The sequence below is a fragment of the Peromyscus maniculatus genome, chromosome 8 (genome assembly GCF_049852395.1).
Source record: "Peromyscus maniculatus bairdii isolate BWxNUB_F1_BW_parent chromosome 8, HU_Pman_BW_mat_3.1, whole genome shotgun sequence".
In the NCBI taxonomy this organism is placed as follows: Eukaryota; Metazoa; Chordata; class Mammalia; order Rodentia; family Cricetidae; genus Peromyscus; species Peromyscus maniculatus.
In genome coordinates, this window is record NC_134859.1 from 62,167,794 (window position 1) to 62,188,254 (window position 20,461).

General features: G+C 46.4%; 1 protein-coding gene across 2 annotated transcripts in view; it reads right to left on the bottom strand.

Annotated features, from left to right (window-relative positions):
• The window catches only part of Nxn (nucleoredoxin), a 146,870-nt gene that overhangs the window by 71,669 nt on the left and 54,740 nt on the right, over window positions 1–20,461 (bottom strand). Inside the window, exon 1 of one of the 2 annotated variants that reach the window (XM_042282418.2) lies at window positions 15,989–16,048. The exons of the other annotated variant lie outside the window; for it this stretch is intronic. Within the exon in view, the coding sequence (XP_042138352.1) occupies window positions 15,989–16,033 (45 nt within the window). The 5' untranslated portion in view covers window positions 16,034–16,048. Of the gene's footprint in view, window positions 1–15,988; window positions 16,049–20,461 lie in introns of those variants that run through there. 2 annotated transcript variants of the gene reach the window in all.

A 20,461-nucleotide genomic window follows, 5' to 3' on the forward strand; every position in this document is an offset into this window, starting at 1 on the left:
CCACCCCCACATTGTGGACTGAAAGGAAGAGGAAACAATAATAACCACCCACCCAAACCAAAGCCCACCCACAAAGACACACCTATTCTGCTCGTAGCTGCCTGAGTTCTTTCCCTCTGCCACACCCTCTCTCCAGGAGGCTCTGCCTCACTCCGGGACCAGAAACTGTAGGCCGACCACAGAATGGAACCACAGCACCAATGAGTGCTCAGGCTGATTCTGTCAGGTATTTTGTTAAAGCAATGAAAAACACACAGCTCAGAGAGAACTCATCTTCCCCAAGATCACTCATTTTTCACAACACTGTCAATACCTCCCAATACGGAACTTTTGGGGTAACAGGCCTATACAGGCTACTCCTATACCTGCCTCCCAGGGCCGTTGGGAAGGTTGAGTTGGTTTGTGCACATTTACCTTTTAACATGGAGTCTGGCACACAGAACAGGCTTAAAACTAGTGTTCCAACGTCGCTTTAAACTAAAATCAGAAGTTACGGAACTATTCAGTCCTCCACTTCACATCTTTTTTTTTTTTTTTTTTTTTTTTTTTTTTTTTTTTGGTTTTTCAAGACAGGGTTTCTCTGTGTAGCTTTGCGCCTTTCCTGGAACTCGCTTTGGAGACCAGGCTGGCCTCGAACTCACAGAGATCCGCCTGCCTCTGCCTCCCGGGTGCTGGGACTAAGGGCGTGCGCCTCCACGGCCCGGCTCGACTTCACATCTCACTCACACTAATCCAGGTCAGTTCTATGAAACTGGCACTGCCTTTGGAGCACACTGTCCCAACGATCCAATGCATCACCCAGTTTCAAACTCTGTACCTTCCACCAACAGGCACTGGGACTTCCCCAGACTTCTGAGACAATGATGGACCCACCTCTCCTGACTGTTCACACACAGTCTTCTTACCTCCAAATGCCACGTATCACACGACATTCTCTCCTTGCATCTCTCATGGAGAAGTCCCCACAGGAGATAAATATTAAATATCAGTAATGAAAACTGTGGCCCGCACAACAACGGCGCAGCTGTCCACACGCGTGAGCTTGTAGGAAAGCCACTGACAACCCAGGGCTGCCGTGCCAAGGACAATGAATTGCCGTGGGAGAATGAGAGCCGTCGCCAGCTCCTGGCAGGCCCTGGGCAAGCCCAACCAGGCTCACCTGAGAGTGAGAACGCTCAGTCTTTGAGAAGGAGGGGCAGAAGTGACAGCGCCGGTGGGAAAGGCAGTTGGGAGGGGAAGTCACACTGGGCGACGCGTGCCTCGGTGGGAGGGCACTCCTTCTTCAGCGTGTGTAGCACGTCTGAGACTCTGAATCCAAATTTATTTATTTATTATGTGCATTGATATTTTAACTGCAGGTCTGTCTGTATGAGAGTGAACTGGAGTTACAGACAGTTGTGAGCTGTCATGTGGGTGCTGGGAATTGAACCAGGGTCCTCTGAAAGAGCAGTCAGTGCTCTTAACCACTGAGCCATCTCTCCAGCTCCCGCCCCAGGGCTGGCTTTTTAACAAAGGACAAACAACTAGCAAAATAAATCATGTGATTGGGGATGCGGGGGCTCAATTTTTCGTAAAAGCACTTTGCAGGGTCAGCTGCATTTTTTAGCTTATCAGACAGTCAGAGAAAAGCAATCAGTTACTGAGGGAAGGAAGAGCCGGGCAGCCTCGCTGATAGCCGCATGCTTCCGCTGCCACAGAAAGGGAATAGAGAAATTACAGACAGCGCAACCTATTAGCTTCCTAATGCCTGGTCCCTGGTGACCAGCAAAGATGGATTCCTCGCTCACTATTACTTAAGGACAAGTTGACACTCTGCATCTAGAAAGTTCTGAGTGCTCCGCTTGATGGGCAATATGCAATTTTCAGATAACTACCCACCTACTGACAGGAATCTCTCCCCTCCCTGACATTCATCTCTGCGTCTCTCAGTCTATCAGGCTCTCTAAGCCTCTCTGAGTGGGCAGTTAGCCTCACACAGGCCTCGGGCGACTTAGTTCTTGGTGGCAGTGGCTCTCTGGACATTGTAGGGCATTTACAGCACTCCTGTCTTTTATCACCCTTGCCTCCCGGAGTCTAGACAAATATCCCCAAGGGACAACTTGAGAGGCTGACCTGATTTTGCACGTTATGGCCTTTTAGGAAAACATACTCCTCCCAGTCCCCCATTGTCTGGGACACACTGGTCCCATCTTTGCCTCTCGAGTCAACAGAAACTTGTTAGGAAGTCGCCTCCTTTGAAAAACACCTTTTCTTCTCCACTCTCCCTTCCAAGAAAGGGGCAGGGCTGGGACGCCTACTCTGCACATGCTCCTGGCTCTGCACCTCAGTCACAGCATCCCCATCACCTCCTTCCCTCATGGACTATCTCATCTGCCCATTTGTTAGCTCATGGTGTTAACACATGGCAAAGTGTTGGGGACACTTGGGCTCCTGCTCTCGGGGTGAGAGTCAATAAACAATAGTATACGAGAGAGCAGTGGCTGTTGTTAGAGCTAAAAAGAAAATAGAAAGGCTGGTGAGATGGCTAGGCTTGTAAGGGCACTTGCTGTCGGAGCCCGGCAACCTGAGTTCAATCCCTGGATCCTACATAAAGGTAGAAGGAAAGAATCAACCCCCACATAAACAGCGGCATCTATGAACACACACACATACACACACACACACAGAGAGAGAGAGAGAGAGAGAGAGAGATTTTAAATACATAAGGCAGTCAATAAATAGGGAAACTGAGGTTTGGAAACAATGATTTGCTCATGGCCATGGAGCTGAGCTCCTGGGTCCATGTTCTCTCTCACCACACATTACTGTCTCTTTAGGAACAGACTGACGTAGGCAAGGCAAAAAAAATGGTCAGAGAGCTCTCTCTGTCCCCAGCTGCTGGCAGGCCATGGGTAGCGCTTGAGAGCCCCCCTCGGTGGGAAAGGGAAGGTGGTGAGTTTATTTACAAGCAGAATGAATCTGCTAGTTCAAGGAGAAGAAAAACAAATGGCCTTCATTTTTCAGATTCTTGTCACTGGGAAGGGCCTCAACATTAGCACTATTAACAAGGCCAAAAATAAATCACTCAAAAACTGGTGTCTGTAAAGAAGGTGGCCAACAAATGCATGCTTTTTCTCTTAAAGGACAGAGAGGCCTGGGATGTTTAAACACTCAGGCTCATTCTGCAGTGATGTTCTCAAGGACTCCAGTTGCTGGCCTGGACACATCTGAGAGGCAAGGGGACAGTGTGGTCTTCAGGAAGAGATGGACCCTTCCTTCTGCTCTCAAGACCCAACCTCACCATCCATAAATGCAGGAACGCCAGTGGGAACGGCATCTAAATTTAAATGTGCCAGTTTAGTCCAGGGAAGAACCCTGGCCTGACTTACACCTCTCACGGAGACAGCAGACCCAGATTCAACAGCCAGCTCTGCCCAGACTCTAATGCCAGCACTCCAGCTTCCCTGGGCTCCCCTTCCCTGATGCTAAGACACAGAGACCAGTCCCCCACTTCAGCAGCACACACTGAAGGGGAAGCCAATACAATGCCGGGAGGTTGTGGACACACCGAAACTGTTAGGTTCGATCTGAAGCAACTCAGTGTCCTGGAAACATTTAGGATGAAGTTTCGCCCTGGACTTGGTGTCCCAGTGCATCGCCAGCTGTCTGGAAGCTGGGCAGTGATACCCAGTCAGGGCTCCGGGCTTCCTCCGCCATCTCCCAAAATATCCCTAGGTTTTCAGTTCCAGGTTGTGAGTCAAGGCTGAACCGGAAACCAGAGAAAGCACGCCTCCTGTCAACCCACTCTCGCTGACTTGAAACTACCCACAGCTCCCACAGACATGAAGAAGAAATAGCTCTGTTCCACAGCCAATGTAATACTCCACATTAGCTCAGTAACTCCGGAACCAGGAACCAGAAACAGAAAGTGTTTCTTGTGTGTCAGAGATGGAACCCAGGCCCTCACATCTACTTGGTAAGTATTCTGTCACTGAGCTACACCTATGGCCCCTTAGGAAAAAATTATAATGTTGGGGCTGCAAAGACAGCTCAGTCAGAAAACTTCTTGCCTCCCAAGCACAAGGACCTAAAGTCAACCCACAGACCCCACGGACGATGCTGAGTGTGGTGGTACACACTAGAGTCCAGGTGGTAAAGAGGCAGAGACAGGGGGATTCCTGAAACTCGTTGGCCAGCTTAATGGCTGAGCTCCAGGTAATAAAAGCATCATAGTTATTAGGTACCTAGTCTTCTACTCTCAGGGTTTTTTTTTTTTAAGGTTTATTTTATTTTCCGTATACGAATGTTTTGTCTGCACGCATGTATGTGCACAACATGTGTGCCTGTTGAATACCTTGGAACTAGGGTTATGAATGGTTGTGGGCATTAAATATTGAACCTGGGTCCTCTGCAAGAGCATCAAGTGCTCTTAACCATTGAGCCATCTCTCCAGTCCCTGGTTTTTGAACAATAGCTCGCTTAACACACAGGCCAACTCCTGGAACTCTATGAGCTCCACTTTCTAGATGGAACACTAAGGTTCAAAGAGGCTAAGAAATTAATGGGCTTCTTGGGGGGTATGCACAAGGCCCCAAACACAACAAAATGATGATGATGATGAGGAGGAGGATGGACCTAACTAAAGTCAGCCTGTGAGTGGTTTGGCAGGATTTGAACCCAGACTGTTACCATAGTCATGGAGTCAGACATCTGCCTTAACTCAAAGACTAGAATAGCTCTTTCCTGGGTTGAGCCCTCAGAACCGCCCCCCACCCCCATGAGTACTTGGTAACTTTCATGTCTCTTTGTTTGTGGAAGAGTCTGTTGTCCCTGGACATGAGGAGTTAGGACTGCATGTCCGTTCTCCCTGGACATGAGGAGTTAGGACTCAGAACTCCAAGCTTTCTCAGTTTTGTGGGCTCAAGCAGACTTGTAACATTAACTTTAATGTAAATTTTTTTTGGAAGTGATTCACATAGAATTCCTGCCAAGAATTTTAATAATTAGACAGAATTAGCTCAACCTCTGTCCGTACATGCCTAACAACATCTGCTGATCTGACAGGGGCCCTGGAAACTGCAGCCGGGCCTGGAGAACACCATGCACTGCGGGGCAGCCCTGAGAGCACCTGCCAGTTTTCACCTGCATCTCAGCCTCCACCCGACTAACACCTGGGCTGAAAGCATCCTCTCCCACAGCCACCACGACTAAAGGGAGGACCACGCGAGTGAAGGGACTAAAGGGCCAGTCATAGAGCAGCACGTTCCCCAGTCTTTCTACCCCAGCTGTGGGTACAAAGGACATGTTTTACGGTGGCCATTTCAGCCTCTCCCCCACTCTGGTCCAGCACACAGTAGTGGACTCGTCCATGCAGTGGTATTTTGTTAAGGGGTAGCGACTTGCACAGTGTGGACCAGCTAATTCCTGAAGGGCTGTGTTACTCATGTCACAGGAATTACACTAAAGTGATAAGGAACAGGCCTGGAGTGTGGCTCAGTAGCAGTGTGCTTCTGGAGTACCATGTGCAGAGTCCTGGATTCCACCTCCAGCACTGAGGAGCAAAAATAAAAGGGGGTTCATTTTTGTTTTTGAGACAGAGTCTCCCTAGGTAGCTCAGACAAGCCTCAAACTCACAATCCTCCTGCCTCCACCTTCTGAGAACTGGGATTATAGAAGCATGGCATCATACATATCCAGCCTACCCAACAGCTCTGAGCAGCTTCTTCAAATGCCAAGTTAAGGGAAAGTAAGAAGCTGTCAAGGCAGCATTCCCCTCAGACATGGTGCAGGGGCATACACAGTCATGGCCACAAAAGTGCGCTGTGGGGCTGTGCATGGCTAATGACCGCTATTATGGCTGCCTTAAGTGAGGGCACCATCCTTAAAGGTCAGTAGTGCCCCTCACTGCCCCCGGAGCTCTACAAACACTTCCCAAACACCTGCCCTTCCTTTCCTAAAGCGTAAAAAAAGAACCAATGTCAACAGTTCCCTAGCAAGCCAGACTTGGAAACACAGGCCTGAATACCCAAGGCAGGGGGATTTCAAGTTCAAGGCTAGCCTGGGCAACTAAGTCAGAACCTGTCAAACAAACAAATCCCTAGTATTGGTACCATATTAGAAGCCAGAAACCTACTTTCCAAGAAAAATCCCACTATGGTGTCTGAGTGATAATCAAACTGTTGTCTTTTAATTACACTTACATATGTGCATGTCAGTGCAGGGGTCTGTGGAAACCAGAAGAAAGTGTCAGAGCTCCTGTGATCTGCATGATGTAGGTGCTGGGAATTGAACCAGGGTCCTTGGGGAGAATGGCCAGCTCTTAACCACTCAGCTATCTCCCCAGACTCTCAAGCTGGTTTTTGTTGTTGTTGTTGTTGTATAGCTAGCTATAAGTGCCCTGAGGGCTGAGTGTGGTGGCATTTTGTGGGCAGAAGCAGGAGGACCATCACAAATTCTACATCAGCCTGGTCCACATAACAATATCCATGCCAGCCAGAGCTATATAGCAAGACTCTATCTCAGAAAGCCAGTAAACAAACTGATGAAGGAAGGAAGGAGGGGGAAGGGGAGGGAGGGGCAGGAAAGATGGCTCAGCAGTTAAGAGCACTTACTGCTCGTGAGTACCCAGTTTTAGTTCCCAGCACCACCTGTAACTCCAGTCTCTGGGGATCTAGTGCCCTCTTCTGGCCTCCCAGGGTACTGTATGCATATGGTGCACATACAGACAAGCAGGCGCACACACACACACACACAAATTTTAAAATACATTTTTTTTTTTTTTAAAGAACAAGAGTATCTTGATTGAAAAGCATACTGCTGGTCATGGTCAGCAAATTCTGGGGGGAGCTAGTCCAGGGGGCATAGCTGTACAAAGAACTCATCTGAAGGGAGTTAATTAAGATGGAGAAAGACATCTGCTCCCACCCCTACTCATCCTGTTCCTGCTGCCTCTGCATCCTAAGACACCCAGAAAATTACCTATTAATTGAGATGATTGTTTCTGCCTGCAATATTTTAGGGCTGAGAAGAGAATTAAATGTCTAAATATTTCTTACTAGCTGAACAAAAGACCTACTATCCCCTGCCCATCTTTTGTGGAATAGAGACAACAGTGAGAGCTTGGAGTAGCAATTAAGTGCCTAAGTGACTGGTGATCATTTTATCAGGAGTGACTTGAAGGAAAAAGAGAAAGCTTTTTGTCTCCAAGAATTAATTGTAGGGCTGGAGTGTGCTTAGTGGCAGACTATTTGCCCAGCATACACAGCAGCCCCCCAATACCACAAAGGAAAAATTTAACTATAGCTAGAGAACACATCTTTTTTGACTAACTAAGGTCTTGGGGATTGATCGGGTCATCTCACTGGTCCCAAATCTAAGACCTGGACAATTTATTTCTTTTTTCTGTAACGTAAACTATTTCAAGATATGTTCTCTCCTGGACAGAGGAATTGCTGGAAGTGTATTCACTACAGTTTTTAAAACTCAATCTCTCTTCCTCCCCACCTCCTTCTCTCCCTGCCTTCCTCCCCCGCCCACCCCCCACCCCCCCACCCCTGCTTTTGGTGTTTTTGAGACACGGTTTCTCTGTGTAGCCCTGGCTGTCTTAGTACTCACGCTGTAGCCCAAGCTGGCCTCAAGCTCAGAGATCCACCTATCTCTGCCTCCCGAGTGCTGGGATTAAAGGTGTGCGCCACCACATGGTGAAAGAAGAGAATCAATTCCCACAGGTTGTCCTACACACACACACAAACACACACAGTTTTAAAATATCCTGAAGGATTTTGCCTTTCTGTTTTAATATCATTAAAGCATGGCAAAATCTAACACTGTAAGTGCTCCTTCCCTATAATCCTAGCTCTCTGGAGGCAGAGACAGGAGGATTATGAAAACATGGCCAACCTGAGCTCTATGGATCAAGTTCCAAGCCTAGGCTGTGGCATATGCCTTTAATTCCAGCACTGTGGGAGAGAGACACAGGCAGGTAGATCTCTATGAGTTCATGGCCAACCATGTCTATATAACAAGTTCCAGACCAGCCAGCACTACATAGTGAGACTAAAACTAAACCAAACAAAACCCAGAAACTAACAACAACAAAATATACTCCCAAATACAAGTGTCTCCCAACCCTAGTGGGATTCTAGAATGCGCCACTATTCAGCATCAAAGAGTAGAAGACATTGTATTCCCTTTTCAGTGATACCAAAGGGATAGAGTTATTGTGTGCCTTTGAATGCAGCCTCTAAATAACATTTTGACAGCCCTGCACGGAAGAGAGAAACAATAAAGGCATGGGGACCCTGCTGTGACACTGACTGCACAGAAAACACAGCGCTGCTCCGCTCCTGCTGTGGTTTGGCGGGCATGAAACACGAAGGTTTGATGCTCGTGTTCCGAAGGACACGAGTCCTGAACTCCCGTGGGTACTGCACACGAAGAGGGTTAACACAAGCCGCTCACAGCGGATGACATTGGTCTTAGGAGATGTTAGCAAGTGATGCCCCCTTCAAGGGCTACGTCTATACACAGATAAGTACAAGAATGTCTGTGAGATATTCCCACCATACAGGCAGGGTACTTGACAAGAGAAAAATCATCTTAAATGTCATTTTACCGACTCACTGGGAAGCGCTCCTAGGGAAGACGGTACAAAAACCAGCTTTTCTTCTAAGAAGGCCAGTTCTAGGTTGTAACCACATGTCACATCGCTTAAATCAAACAACCCATGACTCCAATTCTAATCTTTCTGAGTGGCACAGATCAATGATAAAATATCTTCCAAATGCTGTGAGGATGTCTTTAAAGCCCCCAGAGTGTGTGGCTGTCATTTTTTTTTTTTTTTAAGAATTTATCATTGGTTCCAAGTTAAGCATTCAGTTGCTACAAATACTCAGAATTGATGACTGTTTTCAAAAAATACTTTCTACATACAGCATTATTGCTTGGATGAACGGATGCCAACAAATGTGGTCAGTATTGTTTCCAGATTCTTCTGGCAATCCTATTGCCTGTGCTGGTCAGCTCAATTGTATCTGTCCTTGGTCACTTCATCTTTAGCCACTTTGCAGATTAAGAATGGCTTTTCCAAATGGAAATGGTGTGTGTGTGTGTGTGTGTGTGTGTGTGTGTGTGTGTGTGTGCTCGGCCCATGCATGCATCCAGGCCGCTGTGATCTGTCCTCTAATTGGCGATGTGGGCGGGGCTTTCTGTCTTTCCCACACAGCCTACCTGAGTACAAACAGTGGAAGAACTCATTGGACAAGAGAACCCTGGAGAGGCCAGTGTCCACATCCTGAGGGCCTCTGGATCTAAAGAAAGGGCCCTTCTCACTCTTACCTTGTTTAGCTTTAAAAAGGTTTTCAGAAGTACCTTTTGCCAGTATATATACTCCAGTCTGCATACTCTCCGAGGGCTGAGTCCCACAGTACATGTGTGTTCAGTTTCATTGCTCTGTACTTACTCTGCAGCTTCGTGACTGTTGAAGGCATTTTTTGTGAACATTATGTTTCTGTCTCCCCAGCAGTACCCTAAGCTTTTGTTTTGTTTGTGTGGTTTTGTTTTTTGAGACGGGGTTTCTCTGTGTACCCCTGGCTGTCCTGGAACTCGCTCTGTAGACCAGGCTGGCCTCAAACTCAGAGATCCGTCTGCTTCTGCCTCCCAAGTACTGGGATTAAAGGCGTGGGCCATCACTGCCCTGCCAACCCTAAGCTTCTTAACAAATAAAAGCCAGGCCCTGCCTTCTCTTCAGGTTTTTGGTTTTGTTTTGTTTTTTTAACTATGACTACATTAAGCCTATAAATTAATTTAGAAGAAAAGATGCCTTTGCAATATTTCACATTTTCAGCTAAGAAGTCTGTTTCTCCATTAATGTCGTTTTTCTCTTTTTAAATGTTTAACTACACTTTTGTAGTTTTTCCTAATTATAAACACAAAGCATCCACATGGTAAAATTTTCATGTAAAATTTTTTTCTCTCCTCAGATCCTAGTTCAACACTCAGAGGCCACCTCCTCACTGGCTTCTTATATAGCTGCTCCTGCATACAACACAACACACACACACACACACACACACACACACACACACACACACACACACAATTATCATTCACCTCACCCTTTTAAAAAGTTGGGTCAGTTATCAACTTATTACCTCTTACCTGACAAAGAAAAAAAAAACATTTAAAGGTCACAAATCTAGGGCTGGAGAGATGGCCCAGTGGTTAAGGGCACTGGTTTCTCTTGCAGAAGGACCCCGGCTCGAGTCCCAGCACCCCCGTGGTGGCTCACAAGTAACTATAGCTCCAGTTTCAGGGGATCCAAAGCCCTCTTCTCAGCCCCTCAGGCATCAGGCAAGCAAAACACCCACACATATACAAATCAATTAATTCTTTTTTTTTTCTCTGTGTAGCTTTGCGCCTTTCCTGGAACTCACTTGGTAGCCCAGGCTGGCCTCGAACTCACAAAGATCCGCCTGCCTCTGCCTCCTGAGTGCTGGGATTAAAGGCGTGTGCCACCACCGCCTGGCTAATTAATTCTTTAAGAAAGGTCACCAATCCATTTGCATAGATAGGTCAGGTAACAAAGTGTGTACCTAGGGCCTAGAGACGCACGTCTTTTTATTGGACAAACAGGACTCCACTCTGTGGACACACTCTAAACAGACTTCCTTTTCCTCTCCCAGTTCAGGAATCCAACCCAGGGCCTTTGCATGGGGCTCGAGTGCCTGAGCGCTGTAGCCTCCCACCACCCCGGCTCACTACCAAGTCCTGTACTCAACAGACACGCTTCTTTCACGTTTTCTTCCTGCTGCGAACCTTGCTTCAATAAACACTTTTGAACATTCCACATCTATGCACATTGCTGTAGACACGTTTGTTTATATTTATAAGATGTGTTGGATAAATCTCTAGAAATTGGACTAGTAGTTCAGATTACATATATTTTTATTTTCTGGGTGGTGTTGCCAAAGAAACCCCGTCAGTTTACACTCCGCCCGTGCGCGCGCCTGCCTCCACAGACTCTTGCCAACCCTGGATGTCATCAAATGCTCCTTTTGCCAACCCAATAGTCACATATTGTATTTCATTAGCTACACTCCTTTCACTCTAAGTGGAACCAGGTATATTTTATAAATAGGTTTCTACTTCTTTGTCTGTTCAAGTTCTTTACTCAAATTGACTTTTAAAGCCCCCAGTGCCGCAAGAAGACCAACCAGAAACCAAGCGGCCTAATCTCTGCCGTGTATGTTGGAAATGCCTTTCCCAACCCTTCGTTTATCATTTGATCTGGTTTTTGGCATTCTGAAACATATGGACATTTTATTTTGGAGTTACCCCATTTATGGTCACCAGAACAATCTAGATAATTATTTTGGACACAAATACAGTCATCTCTCTGTATCCACAGGGGATCGGTTCTAACATGCAGGAAATACCCAAATCGGTAGACACTCAAGTGCTTCATATAAAATCACATTGTGAGGCTGGGTGGTGGTGGCACACGCCTTTAATCCCAGCACTTGGGAGGCAGAGGCAGGTGGATCTCTGTGAGTTTGAGGCCAGCCTGGTCTACAGAGTGAGATCCAGTACAGGCACCAAAACTACACAGAGAAACCCTGTCTCAAAAAAAAAAAAAAAAAAAAAAAAAAAAAAAAAAAAAACCTAAAAAAATAAAAAATAAAATGGCATTGTGCTTTCACAGATCCCAAAATACTCTAATCCTCTCTAGATTATTTACAATACTTAATACAATGTAAAATACTATGTCTATGGTTTTATTGTTAAAAATTGATAAGGAAAATGTCTGTACAGATGAGATTTTTCTCTCCAAATATCCTTTTGGGCTTTTTGCTTGTTTTTCTAGACACTCTTAGAACTCACTGTGTCGCCAGGCTGGGCATAGACTGGCATCAATCTTCCTGTCTCAGCTTCTCAAGTTCTGGGGTCACAGATTAAAAACTACCAGGCCTGTGTAAATCCTGCACATCTCTGACGTGACACTGGTTGATTCCAAGACTGTGAAGACTGTACATCCTGATTTCTTCTCAGGGAGAAGTAGTTGAACAGAAAACAGAATCACCAAAAATCCTTCCCCTGGTTCTATAAAAGCTGGAAGAGCAAACAGCTACAAAAATCAGACCACTGCCGAGACCCAGCAAAGCCAGGCATCAAGAGGGTATCTGAAGGCTGTGACGTAGCTCCTATTCACAAACTGCTTGCCTAGCGTGTGTGAAATCTCCCAACAGCACATAAAACCAGATATGGTGGAGTGTACTGTACTCATGAAGGTGGAGGCAGGAGGATCAGAAGTTCAAGGTCATCCTCAGTTAAACAGGGTGTTTGAAGTTAGCAGTCTGGACTATACAAGACCTTATCTATTAAAAATAACAAATAAGACAAAAATAAATAAACAAACATCTTCAGTCCTCTGGAAAGGCAAAGTTTCCTGCTCGAATTTTGGAAGTCTATATGCTTATCAGCTTTCTGGCTTCCAGTGTCCTCTTTGCCTCAAGGCCTGGGCCATTAGCTTTGCTGATTCAAAACACAAGTGACTATGGATAAGGCTTTTGGCCCTTGTCCTGCCTCCAGAGACAGACAATACAACACAAGCCAGTTCACCTGAGTAAGAAAGATTTGGTCAAGATCCCAGAAACACCATGGCTCAACATGAAAACAAAGGAGAAAACATGATGGGCTACGCACTCTAATACCCACAATGTCCACACTGTGACTTGAGCAGATGACAGATGTTGTCACCTGGCATCGTTTCCTTAGTCCTTCCAGTAGAAGAGCAGGTATTACCGCTACTGATGAAGATAGCGATGACCTGGGAGACGGCGATGAGCTGGGAGATGGCTCACATGGGTGCAAGCAGGAAGACTTGGGCTCAGATCCCGAGAACCCATGTAAAGTCTGGGTATGGCGGTGTTCAGCTGCAATCCTGGTGCTGAGTAGTAGAGACAGGGTGATCCTGGGGAACCCTGACCAGCCAGTGTCTCTAAAAACAGCTCCAGTTTCATAGAGAGACCGATTCAAAAGTAAGATGGAGATCAATAGAGGAGAGATGAGGCATGTACACATGGGAATCGATTCTCTTTCCACCTTGTGGGACCTGGGGGTCAAAACTCAAGTTACCAGGAAGTGGCAAGTGATTCTGAGACTTTTTTTTGAGACAGGGTCATTACATAGTCCTGGCTGGCCTTGAACTCACGGAGATCTGCTTCAGCCTTGGGACGCTGGGATTAAAAGCATGTATGTGCCACGATGCCTGGCCTTCCACTGAGCCATCTTGATGGCTCACTCTGTCTTATTTTTGAGACAGAGTCTCTCCTTGAACATGGGGTTCGACGGATTTGGCTAGACCAGCTTGCCAGCAAGCCTCAGGGAGCCTTCTGCCTCCATTTCCCTGCACTGGGGGGACAGGCACATTACCACCACACATGGTTTTTCCACAGGTACCGGGAATCAAACTCAGGTCCTCATGTCGAGTAACAAGCACTTTAACCATCTCCCCAACTCCTAATTTTACTTAATCATTTAAGAAAAATTTCCTAAGCATCTGCCACCTATCTAGATTTTATTACAACAGTAATGTAAAATAAAATTAGAGAGCTCTCAGGATATGGTTAAATGTAAGCCCCTCCTGAAAAAAAAAAAAAAAAAAAAAAAAAAAAAAAACATAAAATTGCCCTCCAGCTAGATACCAAGGGCACCTCCAGGGCTGAAAATTGGAAATGGCAATAAGCCACGCAAGGGGGACAGATTCCAGGACCAGCAAGTGAAACCCAAGTGAGTGACCACTCACAGGTCAGAGCAGACTTCCAGGCTCCCTCTGAACACCCCCCAGGCGCACCCCACAACTTTATCCTTGTTCCCGTGGGGTTTTGTCTCCAAGCAATCAGCTCTGTGTTTTTATTTCTATGCGCCATTTTAAACCACATTTTTAAAAAGCACTTCTTGAAAGGCAAAGATGGGGGGAAGAAATACCGACGCTCTTAAGAGCCCCTGTCTAGCTGCCAATGCATTGTTTTAGTCAAATGTCAAATGGAAGGGGAGAAGCGGAATGATGATTTTATTTGAATTGCTTCCAAAGAAAAGTAACCTCGGGCGAAACTGGAGGCCCGCTCGGCTGGAAACCCGGGCAGGTCGACAGCAGAAATGTAGGCAGAAAATTGCATCTTCCAGAAAGCACGGTATCAAACAGGAGCAACCACAAGCAGTGATAAGCTTCGAGGTCCCTGTGGCTCGGGATGCGTTTTTAGCCTTTTCTGCTCTTACCCTGCTGAAAATGAAATTAACTTAGACTACAACCTTCCCTTGCAGAGGGCTTTTGGAAATGATTAAAGGTTAACTCTCTTGTTTTAAGTAAGATCAACGTATTAAATTTCAGATTTACTGAACTGAAAAAACAGGCAGTGAAACAAACATCCCAAACTTTAAAACTAAGGAAGGCTGGGGATGCAGTTCAGTGCTGGAGCATGCACTTAGCATGCGCAAGGCCCTGGATTAAAATCTCAGCCCTGCTCTGTGACAAAACCCAAATAAAACTAAAAGGATTTCAGGATGTGGGTGGAAGACAGTCCCTCCTGGTGAGCACAAAACTGAACCCCAGCTCCCTTATCTGCTAAGTGCCCAAAACCCCCCCAGTTTCCGCTGTCCCAGAGTGCTACAGAGCACTAAGACCTCCACATCACGCTCATAAATTACAGCAGCCCACAGGCGTCAAGGCTCGTCACCACTCTAATCTCATCCTTGGAAGTTTTCAAACCAAGCCGAAGGCAGATCTTTTCAGTGGTCTTTATCTTTGGCCGTGAATCACATTTATTAGACACTCCTGTGTTTTCCGTGATACCTGCCGGAGTAACAAATCAAACAGACTTTGCCTCCAGCAGGATGGCTGGTTCGCGTGTGAGTGAACATGGCAATGGGGTGCTCCGTGTCTGTGGCTCCAAGTCTCTGCATACCTGAAACTAAGGTCAAGCCACAGGTGGCATTTGCGGCAACTGGCCCAGCTCTTCCTGGCCCTCCTGAGGCCGCTGGCACTCCCTGATCATGCCACCATCTTACTCCTGACCCGTCTTCACTCTCGGTCCTTTCTGAACTCAAGTGCTGGTGGCTGCAGGCCACCAAGGACCTGGCACAGACCCACCTCATGTCTCACCCACTTCAGGAGGATTTTCCTGCTCTGTTCAACGTCCTGGAGGAAAAGACCCACCTCTGTAACAGACCATCACTGTGTTACAAGAAGGAGGCGCTAACATTCCTGTGTAAAACATTGTTTATATTATTTTATCTTATGTAGGGCTTCACTATGCAGCCTCCAACTTAGGTCCTCCTGCCTCAGACTCCTGACTGCCCGGCTTCTGACGCGGTCTTTGCAGGAGGTTCGGAGAGAGCGTGATGGCTAAGCTGACTTTCAGGGACACACAGAACAGACAGGGTGGAATTCACATCGCAAACAAAGAGCAGAGCACGCAAGTGGCAGAAGATGTTGTTGACGTGCTGGAGTCAGCCCCTCATGAATAAGGAGACGTTTATGGAGCTCTTGCTTCATGGGAAAAGCCTGGCACACAACAGGAATTCATTTAAAGCTTAAGTGAAGTATCACTGTCATTTAAAAACAATACAAAACAAAACAAGGTTTCGTGTCTAAATCAGCAAACAGCCTCTAGGAGGACGAGCCAAAAGCAAGCAAACAAACGAGACTCCAGAAAACACACTCTCACTCTCCTCACCACCAGCGCCTTCTCCTTTGCCGTAATCAAAGAATAAAGGGGGCTGTGCTGGGCCTGGTCTTTTGTGCCACAAACAGCCGCCAAACCCGGGGTCAGACGGCTGGTCTTGACGAAGGTTATTTTCACATTCTGTCAGGAGGAAAGCGAGGAAGACGGCAGCTAAAGGTTCCCTGAATCCCGCTCACAGAAAACGCAATGCTGGGATGAAAATCACTGGTGAGGCCCGGAGTCCTTAGTTTTCTTTCTCCCCACAGCCTCGTCTCTCCCCAGCTTACCCTGCGGGTGGACTTCTCTTCTTGGGTGATGGAGTCCACGGCCATCTCACGGCAAAGTCCCCTCTGCCACCTGAAAGCACCACCCTCCAGCTCTTCAGGAAATGGCCCCTCACTTCTCCTGGCTCCCACACTCGCCCCTCTGCCCGTCCCCAAAGGCTGAGGCTGCAGGGGACACCCTCAGCCTTTTTCTATTTAAAGTGAACTCATCTGCTCTCCAACTCAGACAATACCTGGATTGTTCATGACTTCATGCATGGCTCACATGGTGTCTCTTCTGGACTCAGTCTGCCCCACGGTCTCTACCTGCCTACACCCAAGGGACCCTCCAAGTGAGTTTTCCCCGAACTTATTTCTACCTCTGTGTCTTTTTTTTTTTTTTTTTTTTTTTTGGTTTTTCGAGACAGGGTTTCTCTGTGTAGCTTTGCGCCTTTCCTGGAGCTCACTTGGTAGCCCAGGCTGGCCTCGAACTCACAGAGATCCGCCTGGCTCTGCCTCCCGCGTGCTGGGATTAAAGGCGTGCGCCACCAACGCCCGGCTACCTCTGTGTCTTCATACATGCAGTGAGCCCTCAAAGCAGGCCTCTGTCATTTGTCCAATGTGTCCCCAATGGGTACTTTGTAGTGTTCAGTACAGGGAAATCATGACAATAACCATTAAGTGGGCGTGCGGACTTTTGCAGCTCATCTAATCCCAAGAACCCCCGGGTAGGCACCAGCTACCCCCATTACCCAGCAGCGTAGTACCAGCTCCCAGATGACAGGCTGGTATGACATAGCAGGGGTGGCTATCTATCATCCAGCCTTCAAGGAGACTTTAGATAAGGCTGGGGCCGTGAGGAAACAGGAGTTCCAGGCCATTTCCACACATGACTTAAAGCCTTATTGTATTCAGCATCTCCTTCCAGAAGATTCTCAGGTTCTTTTTTGTTTTTTTGTTTTTTCGAGACAGGGTTTCCCTGTGTAGCTTTGCGCCTTTCCTGGAACTTGCTTGGTAGCCCAGGCTGGCCTCGAACTTACAGAGATCCGCCTGGCTCTGCCTCCCGCGTGCTGGGATTAAAGGCGTGCGCCACCACCGCCCGGCTTGATTCTCAGGTTCTTATATGGGGTGTGCTTGCTTAATACATCCGTACCTTTTCTTTATCCCCCCCAAATTAGGTTTCCCCATCTTCAGTCACCTGTGCTTCACCTGGTGGCTGTCATGTTAACTGTTCTTTCATGGCCTGGTGAAGCCTGAAAATTCTGCTTCTAAACTTATTCTCAAAATCCATAAAACTATTCTCAAAATTCTACCATTAGGGGTTCATTTGGGTGAAACGGATCATCTCAGAAGAAAATATAAAAGAATAAAAACTGGCTGGACAGTGGTGGCACATACCTTGAATCCCAGCACTCAGAAGGCAGAGAGGCAGGCAGATCTCTGAGTTCAAGGCCAGTCTGGTCTACAGAGTGAGTTCCAGGACAGCCAGGGATATACAGAGAAAACCTGTCTCAAAAAAACAAACAAAACAAAAAACCTAAACCTAACTTAAGAGGAAAAACAAAAACTTGAGGATAAAATTCACAGACTATCCATATATTGTCACCTGTCTAAAAAGGCACCAGGATCAGACAGCTTCATGGATAATTTCTTTCCAATTTCTAAGGAACAAATAATTATCATGCTATTTAAATTACTCCAGAGCCCAGAAAAATTCTATAGAAAGTATGTATTATTTCAAAAACTGAAAACATACTAAATGCATTTAACTTTCAGGTTTTTAAAATAATTTTTATTTATGTGTGTGTGTGTGTGTGTGTGTGTGTGTGTGTGTACCATATATATGTGTTGGATCCCCTAGAGCTGGGGATGAGTGTCAAGTCACTCATCATGGGTGCTGGGGACTGAACTTGCGTCTTCTGGAAGAGCGGCAAGTGCTGATCTTAACCATGGAGCCATCTCTGCAGCCCCTAAGGTATTTTTATAGACAACTGATTTCTGAAATGTATTTAATTGGGTATGTGCATACGCATGTGCATACATGTTGTGCCACTGCACACCAGGAAGGCAGGAGACAACTTGAAGGAGTCAGTTGTGTGTCTTTACATGGATCTCTGGGGTCACACTCTGGCCATTAGGTTTGATGGCAGGCATCTACATCCACTGAGCCATCTTGCTGGCCCCAGTTGTGTCTTAAAGGGGATGGGGAGCTGGAGAGATGGCTCAGTGGTTAAGAGCACTGACTGCTCTTCCACGGGACTGGATTTGATCCCCAGCACCCACATGGCAGCTGTCAACCATCTGTCACTCCAGTTCCAAAGGATCTGACACCCTCTCTGGTCTCCATGGGTACCAGACAGACATGTACATGGTACACAAACATACATTCAGGCAAAACACTCACACACGTAAATAAAATAATTGTTTTGTTTTTGAGGCTGGGTGTGACGGCTATTTCTAACTGTCAACATGACTATATACAGAGTAAACTACAGTCCAGAAATGGAGGGGCACATCTGTGATCTGGATCTTGAGGCAGAAAGACAGCACGAACCAGATCTTAAGATTGGAAGGTATAGGCTTTGGATCAGGATCTTGAGGTGGAATGACACACACCTTTAATCCTGATCTTGAGGCTGGAAGACACACCTTTAATATGAGCCATACCTTCTGCTGGAAGCCTATATGAGGACAATGGAAGAAGGAAGGTTTCCTTCTTTGTCTGCTTGCCCTCCTCTTGCTAGCACATCCATTCCTTCACTGGCATTGGAGTCTACTTCTTTGGGATTCCAGCACATACAGAAGAATAAATTACGTGTGTGTGTGTGTGTGTGTGTGTGTGTGTGTGTGTGTGTGTGTGTGTGTGTGTGTGAGAGAGAGAGAGAGAGAGAGAGAGAGAGAGAGAGAGAGAGAGAGAGAGATATTGAGATTGAGATTCATTCCATAAGTTCTGTGACTCTAGAGAACCCTGACTAACACACTGGGTCTCACTATGTAGACTAGGCTAGCCTCAAACTCAGAGATCCGTCTCTGCCTATGCCTCCTGGGTGCTGAAATTAAAATCAGGTGCCACTATATCTGACTTACAATAAAATTAAAAAGACCAGCTATCTTAGAACTCACTATGTAGTCCAGGCTAGCCTTGAACTCCTACCTCTGCCTCCGGAGTGCTGAGTACAGGCATGGACCACTATACCTGTCAGTATATAGTTGTTTGTAGCTGACATGTAATTGCATATATTTAGGAATATTTATTCATTTGCTGTGTTTTGAAATAGGGCCATATTTCATGGCCCACACTAGCCTAGAACTCCAATTTCTCTTCCCTCTGCTTTCCTGAGTAGTAGGGGAACAGGCATGTACCCCGATTACCAGTTTGGGTTTTTTTTTAAACTATATGTATCTTTTTTCTTTCATTTTTAATTATGTGTATACGTGTGCATCTGTGTGTGAGTGCATGCATGTGAATGCAGATGCCTGGAGACCAAAAAAGGATGTCAGATCTCTGGAGCTGGAGTTCCAGGTTGTGTCAGCCTCTGGATGCAGTGATGGGAATCATGGGAATCAAGCGAGTCTGATGGAAGAGTGGTGTGTGCTGCCACCACTCAGCCATCTTTCCAGGCCCGAGTCAGGGATTTTAAGGAAACAACTGTGAAGTTGCACAGTCTTAAGAGACACTGTATCTGAGCAAAAATCAGAAAATGAGACATTCAACAATGTACTCTAATTCACCATTTGAGAATTCACCTACAGCCTTCTGGATACCGCTTGGTACCCTAGGGATGAAACAGAGAGCTAGGGACACACGATGCCTCTCTTCATAGAGTTTGCAGTCTCATGAAGAGATAGACACCAGACTACCTCCAACACATCCTGATAGAAGCTCCGAAAGAACTGTCCAGGAAACTGCAGGGTAGGCTCGGCGCTGGGAAGACGACCTTATCTGGGATCAGAAACAAGGGCATGGGGAACGGCTGTTTAATGATGCCAATGCATATTTGATGACTCAAGATACTCCTCACGTAGAGTAGACAAAAAGCACACAACAGTTTGTGTAGTTTAGCGCTGCTCTTGAATTTTTAAAAAGAATCATTGTTGAAGTTTGGAACTGGGATGTCTTCCCAAAGGCCCATATGCTGGAGGTTTGACTTCCAGAGACGCACTACTGAGATATGATGGCAAGACACTCTATTCTCCCAGCACTAGGCAGGTGTTAAGCATTGGTAAAACATCATTAAAATCTGTTAAAATAGCTGTTAATAATGCTCCTTACGTGTATATTGCAAGCACTCCTGATGTTCATTTTCTTTAAATAAGAAAAACCTTGGATAACTTGACTCCCTATCGAACAGCTATTAGACTCTTCCTTCATGCCCAAACTACTTAGTATAAAAGGACTATCAGTGGAATAGCCAGCCAGCCACTCCACCAATGCTGTGAGACAACCATGCAAAGCACTGCAGCTGACTGTCCTGCCCCCTGAAAGCACAGCCCCGC